The sequence below is a fragment of the Periophthalmus magnuspinnatus genome, chromosome 23, assembly GCF_009829125.3.
Source record: "Periophthalmus magnuspinnatus isolate fPerMag1 chromosome 23, fPerMag1.2.pri, whole genome shotgun sequence".
Classification (NCBI taxonomy): domain Eukaryota; kingdom Metazoa; phylum Chordata; class Actinopteri; order Gobiiformes; family Gobiidae; genus Periophthalmus; species Periophthalmus magnuspinnatus.
Genome location: NC_047148.1, coordinates 20314154 through 20321039, shown reverse-complemented (window position 1 = coordinate 20321039; position 6886 = coordinate 20314154). Strand labels below are relative to the sequence as shown.

Below are 6886 nucleotides of genomic sequence, written 5' to 3'. Positions count from 1 at the left end.
ATAAGTAAACTTTCCAAGATGTTATATAAGTATTGTTAACTTTACATTCGTGTTCTGCTAGCATAGCCGTAAGAATGGTACGCGCTTAATGTTTAATATATAAATTTCTTATTTTTGCAGTCCTTAAATTATTTAGAGGTATTTATTTATCCAAACAACCTTTTGCTGGTCAGTTCAATCATACATATTCCTGTGCGCTGTGAACGCACCGCGCGCTGATTGGTTCGTCTGTTTTTTCCGTCGACGCGCAGCTTACGCTCAAACCACGCCCCCGTCCGGCTCTGGACCTGCGGAGACTGCAGCAGACAGGTGACGCTTATGCACGGTCCAGAGTAAATGACATTTTGTGTGACTGGCAGCTGTAATAATGATACGAATCTTACGGAGGCGTGGACTGAGCCTCTTATCACCGCCGCATCAACAAACTGAGCGCAGTCTGCGGCGGTTTTAGCGGTGCGTAACTGTTTAAGGGCGTCGACGCTCTTTGTGAACGCCTGCTCCACACAGACTACACTCTGTTTATTCGGTAAGAGGAGCTGAAGAGGAGCTGTCCCCAGGAGCATCCCGCACTAGGACACATCTCCCGCACCACAGCACCATGTTCGAGGCGAGGGGGATCCCCTTTGTGCTTTTAGACCTGGTCTGTCTGGTCCTGGGTATGTTGGACACACACACATACACACACCTACACACACATGTTTTAGACATGTTTCTCGGGTTGAATATGAAATACAAGGCCTGTTCAGTATTCCCCACGTGAAGGAATAAAAACAACAGTATTCACCTCACTGTATATGTGACAGACCCATATGTCTCTATAGGCCACAGCTGCATAGACACAGACCAACCTGCTTTATTCAAATATTTGTCCTAAAGCGGGAATGACAGTTTTATTGGACCTGTTTAACCAGTCCAAGTCAGTTGCTTTGAAATTACCATTGTGTTTTTTTCATTAAAGTCATTTCTCAAACAGATGAAGGGCAGATGGATCTTCCATCTATTTTTTTACTTTATTTCTTATTGAATGTGACCGGTATTTATTGTGAGCAGTTGTAGAGGTGTAATGAAGGCTGAAGTGTCATGGTGCAAGTTCATAGCCTAATTGTCCTAAGTTCCAGAGTAACAGAGTGTGTCTGCTCCAGTGTGTGAGGTCTAACCAGCTGCTCTTGACTGTCAAAGTGGCACAACTGACAACTGACCAGTTGGTACAGCAGCAATGGGACAGTATCCCACATAACTACAAGAAAGAATAAATGTTGTTTCCCTTCTGCAGTGTTTCCCTTTCAATGAGCCTAAAGAGCCAAAAGATCATAGAAATGACAACACCAATGCACTCAGACTTTGGCCTGTCAACACAATTATTATCTCTTATCAATGCTTTATTGAACGGCTCCTCTATGTTCAGTGTGTTGAGCACATGCTGGCAGCTTTTACGCCTGTCCTAAACACATTAACTGAGGAAGGAAATGTGTGAACCTGCTGAGCTATGTATTTAAACTCAACCTTCCTTTGGTGCAACATTTGTGCGATACGTTCTTTGACAAATGTCTTTCTTTACTTAATCTCTCCATTCACAGGGGGTCTGCCTTTGGCAGCCTTTAACCTGGGTAAAGTCCGTCCATACCAAAGAGGCTTTTTCTGTAACGATGACAGCATCATGTACCCATATCACGACAGCACTATTACCTCCACAGTGCTCTACTCTGTGGGCTTCACTCTGCCCATTAGCTGTGTAAGTAGGGCTTTGTAAAAGCACAACTCCTTAACATAATGCTTAAAACTTATTAACATAATGTGGAACAAACTCCACTCGTCTGACAACAATGTATTGTCATTTTTAGACTTGACATTACTGGAAACTGGCAGCATCAGTAAATTCTTTACTGATAATTGAATAATTGAATAAGAGTTTTAATTTTCAAGCCACTTGAGCCACTGCCACTGGGTAAAAACATCAAATGACCCGTATGTAGACTCTCTGGTTTGACTCTTCATGGTTTATGACGTGTCCATTTTGATTCCCTTGTCTGTGGTATTTCATGTATAAACACTACAGGTAGCTGCCATCACGTTTCATTTCTCTTTTAATGATATGAAGGAAGGTTAACCTGATACTGAGGCTGTTGCTGCTGGAGACGGAACGGAACAAATGTAGGAGTATATAACGTGTTAGGCAAACTGCAAATATATGATATTCATGGACTCCAAAAGCAGGCTGTTGAATCTGTTATTACAGTGTGCCTTCTTTAATGACTAATACCACTGAGGATTTCTCTATTTTACAAATTCTGCGCCAACTAATATGGATCTGCTGCTGTAAAACTCTGCTGCCTTTAAAGATTCCGCCTGTGACCTTTTAACATGTGACTGACCAGTGCATGGCGTCAATGGGTTAAAGGTAAATGCTTTTGTAACCTGTCTTGTGCTTTTTGTCTCCTGTTGCTTGTCTGCTAGCTGGACTTCCATTTGCAATACTCAGTTTTCAGCAGCCTTTTCGGCGAGGCTTTTTCTGTAATGACGATTCAATCAAGTACCCCTATAAAGAGGACACCATTTCCCATCAGTTATTAGGGGGCCTTATGATTCCTGTTCTAATTGTCACTGTAAGTGCCTCTGTTTTGTCTACTGCAACTCAAAAGCTGTGTTTGTTACACACTTTACATCTGTAGAAACAAAACAATATTGGTAAAACAAAGAAGTAATAAAAACAAAAATGGCAATATCAACATAATATAAAAAGTTAGCTGGCTTGCGTATTGAATGTTGATGTTTTCCAGTAATGTCAAGTGTTTTCTCTCTAGTGCATGTTGCATGGTGTTGTACAAATTTGTCTTTAATGAAGTAGAACATAATAATGTTGTTTTCCTCTCTGTTTTACCCTGGTTACAGATGATCATTGGAGAGTGCCTTTTAGTTTTTTTTAACAAACTCCAGTCCAAATCCTCCTTTGGCAGCTATGTTGCCTGTATTTACAAAGCTGTGGGGACCTTCCTTTTTGGTGCTGCTATGAGCCAGTCACTGACAGATATAGCCAAATATTCTATCGGTCGTCTCCGGCCGCACTTTCTGGACATCTGCAGACCAGACTGGAAACTCATCAACTGCTCTACGGGGGCTTACATCGAGGACTACACCTGCACGGGAGACCCACACAAAGTCCAAGAGGGCAGGTGAGAGTTTCAGGACGTTTACCCAAAAGCAGCACAGACAGTTTACGTTTGCTGTATGGCTCCTTTCAGTCTCTCCAATGATTTCTTGAATGATTGAATTTGTAAAGGTTTTGTCTTACCACTCCATTGCCAGCATTCTTATCAGTAATTAAGCTTTGGATCTACATAGCAGGTCTATAAAATGCTAATAACAGTAGGCGCATTGTTCATAAATCCTGCCTCGTAAAATGTGTCCACTGAAAATACAATACCAGATCTTGCTGATGTGTGTCCTGTCAGTGGAATGCAAAGCTTGTTTTGATTCAGACCCCTGTCTCTTATCTGCTCACGGCAGAAGGAAGCCATGTGGGAGGGGAGGAAATCCACTCCATGTTAGGAAGCAGGCAAACCCATTGACAACTATAATTATAGAAGCACAGGCCCACACTGACCTCAGATGTGTATGGGGTTTATAGTAAATATGCGTAGCTTGTGCACCATGAGTCATTTTTTAATTTAGTTTCCTTAGTGAAAAGGTTTGAGTCATATGTACTTTGTCGGTGGCGCCTTTCAGTCACACACGGTTGTATTTTTGTCCATTATCCTGTGCGTATATATAGGGCGCGGTGCTCTCTGTTAATATTTCATGAATCCCACCCACCAATATTGACTATTCTCTTTAAATCAGGTCATTTCCAAGCAGGACCAATTGCAGAGAGCAGGTCTGTGTATCGAGCAGTGGATCGGCTTACAGTAATATGAGCTCTGATTAGCTAAGATTAAATTTCCTGGAGAACAACACAGCAGAGCAGACTGACCTGCGTTGTAGCTCCAAACATAGCCATCTGGAGTTGTACCCAGAAGTTTACATACACTATATAAAAAGACACTTACACTTTTTTTATCTCACTTTCTGACATGAAATCAGACTAACCTTTTCCTGTTTTAGGTCAATTAGGATTATCAAAATTATTTCTATTTGCTAAATGCCAGAATAATGAGAGAAGGATTTTTTTTTTAGACAGTTTTTCCTTAATTTCTTCAAAGTCAGATGTTTGCATGCGTTTCATTAGTATTTGGTCCCATTGCCTTTAAACTGTATGACTTGGGTGAAGCGTTTTGGATTTCCTTCCACAAACATCTCTCAAGTTGGCTGGAATTTTGTCTCATTCCTCCAGACAGAACTGATGTAAATGAGCCAAGTTTGTGGACCATCTTGCTCGCACTTGCCTTTTTAGTTCTGCCCGTACATTTTCAATAGGACTGAGATCAGGGCTTTGTGATGGCCACTCCAAAACATTGACTTTGTTATCTTTAAGCCACTTTGTAACCAGTTTGGCAGTGTGCTTCGGGTCTTTGTCCATTTGGAAGACCCATTTGCGTCTAAGCTTTAACTTCCTGGCTGATGTGTTGAGATGTTGCTTCAGTATTTCCACATAATGTTCATTCCTGGTGATGTCATCTGTTTTGTAAAGTGCACCAGTCCCTCCTGCAGCAACCTCCATATTTCACAGTTGATTTCATGAAAGACAGTGAGGAAAAGAAATCAAAAATCATGTGTGTGTTTTTATATCGTGTATGTAAACGTCTGGCTTCATGTTATTATCATTTCCTCGCTTCAACTCATTAAAAGTGCCAGAATACTTAACCGTTACTCAAAAAAAAGTTGTACATTTCTGTTGTTTGCTGCCTCTGTATTTAAATATTTTCTTTGACTCACTCACAGAAACATGTCAGTTTTAAATGACAGTGATTTGTCTTTCATTTTCATTAACTGGGCCTGATTATGGATGCAGTTTATTTTTATGTTGCAGGTTATCGTTTTACTCTGGCCACTCCTCTTTTTCCATGTACTGCATGTTGTTCCTGGCTGTAAGTATTCAAGTCTATCCAAATGATTATGATTGTGGGTTGATACTCTGTAAATGATAAAAACTCATGTTCCATTTCACTCCTACAATTAGTAACTTGAGATTACAGTTAATAATCATTATATTAATACATTTTACATTGATGTGTCATCTGGCTGTAGCAAGTTTAAGTCCAATTATTAATTCAGATGTGCCTTGTCTTTGTAGCTTTAAGAAAGTTCCCGCATTTCCTGACCTGACTTTTTAGCAGTTTATATTATTGCTCCAGAAATATGAAAAGGAAATTGTAGTTTGGGTTAACCATTTATCCTCGTGCCTTATAATGTTTAATGTTTGTGTTGCATTTGTCACAGCTTTATCTGCAGGCTCGACTTCAAGTTGAGTGGGCGCGACTGCTCCGTCCTACGCTGCAGTTTTTCCTCATAGCAGCGTCTGTTTATACAGGACTGTCCAGGGTATCAGATTATAAACACCACTGGAGCGACGTGCTGACTGGTCTCCTACAGGGGGCGCTCATGGCAATCCTAGTGGTAAGAGAAAGTTGTTTTTGCAGCCTTGACCTGGGGTAAGAGTTTGATGCTCTTACTTATATTTAGCATTTTCTGTTGCAGGTCTTTTTTGTCTCAGACTTCTTTAAACCTTTAGAAAATACCAAAAAACACAAAGACATCCCACACACAACGCTTCAAGAAGGAGCAACCAACGGAAATCACTTGGAAAGTCCAAACTAAGATGATATACCTCTACTTTGTTCAAGCGCACACCCAAAATCCCTGCTTGGCCTTGAATCTTATGTTTTCTCTTTGCATGGATCACCCAAGACTAAGCTCCTTCAACAGCGACAGGGCTTGCTCGTTGAAGCAAAATCTGAGGAGGAATATTTCTGCAGAGATGCTATTCTGATGGCAAAAACCTCTTATAACATAGCGTATACTCAAAACCGCTGCAACTATTTATCTGCATGAACGCACTGAAGGGCAAAACCACTGCTAAAAGAGAGAAATGTCTGTGAATATATAAATCTGAGCAATAGGGCTTTAACTATTATTCACACTGGCTTCCCTTTTAAACGCAACTAACCACGTTTCAACACTGCGTCTTTTGAATGTACTACATGTGGTCACCTGGACGTGTTTTTTGTTGTATTTATTATATTTTACGTATCTTTATTCTTCTCATGACGCTGCATGCTACAAACAAAATACACTCCAGATATATGCTACGTGTAAATCCAAGTCTCCTATTGTGAGAGCAAAGGTTTAAAAATGTATTTATCATTTGGCTTGTTGGCCAGTGTTCATGTCAAGCTTTGAGTGTAATTATTATGGACTTGTTTTTTTATATTACTGTAAGTCCACATGCTCATCATTTCTGGATTCAGCCTGCATATATAAACAGAATTGCCTTAACTTCAATTGTAGATTTCAGGTTGTAAAGTGCTAAACTTACACTAAAAAAAAACTTCTATTGTCCAAATTCCATTCCACGTTTCTCCATTATAAGTCTTCAAATAACATCTGTACCTTGTATTAAGACTGTTACTTGAGAAGGATGATTGATAATGAACCGGGGCCACGCAAAACTACAATTTTGAAACATTTGGCTTATTTGTTCATGAGGTGTCCAGTGTTGCCTTTACAGAATGTAAAACTGCTGTCAGAACTTCAGGTGTTTCTTATTAATACTAAGAATGTACATGTCATCAGTCACTTGTGTGTAATCTGTATGTGCACTGTCACCGTACAGACGTTTATTGAAATTTTAAATATGTACAAAAGTGTAACATAAAAAGTAAAGCCATCATACTTTTTAACATCAGCGAACATTGGAAAATTGTGTTTGACAATTACTATACATTTTGTGTTT

At 40.0% G+C, this 6886-nt stretch overlaps 1 protein-coding gene across 2 annotated transcripts; it reads left to right on the top strand.

Annotated features, from left to right (window-relative positions):
• Positions 1-245: 245 nt before the first annotated feature.
• Positions 246-6708, top strand: plpp1a (phospholipid phosphatase 1a). 2 transcript variants are annotated; one of them, XM_033989406.2, is made up of 6 exons: positions 246-656; positions 1578-1732; positions 2890-3170; positions 4964-5021; positions 5374-5550; positions 5632-6708. In XM_033989406.2, the coding sequence occupies exons 1-6, from the start codon at positions 599-601 to the stop codon at positions 5749-5751; spliced, it is 849 nt and encodes a 282-aa protein (XP_033845297.1). In that variant the 5' UTR covers positions 246-598; the 3' UTR covers positions 5752-6708. The 2 variants fall into 2 exon arrangements, with proteins under 2 accessions (XP_033845297.1, XP_033845298.1); XM_033989407.2 differs by lacking the exon at positions 1578-1732 and adding an exon at positions 2455-2603 and having other exon boundaries at positions 278-656.
• Positions 6709-6886: the final 178 nt, after the last annotated feature.

Excerpts from the sequence above, each read along its gene's own strand:
- plpp1a (XM_033989406.2), top strand. The coding sequence starts at position 599 with ATGTTCGAGGCGAGGGGGATCCCCTTTGTGCTTTTAGACCTGGTCTGT. Across the intron at positions 1,733-2,889 it reads TCACTCTGCCCATTAGCTGT|ATGATCATTGGAGAGTGCCT; the intron begins GTAAGTAGGGCT and ends CCCTGGTTACAG. Across the intron at positions 3,171-4,963 it reads CACAAAGTCCAAGAGGGCAG|GTTATCGTTTTACTCTGGCC; the intron begins GTGAGAGTTTCA and ends TTTATGTTGCAG.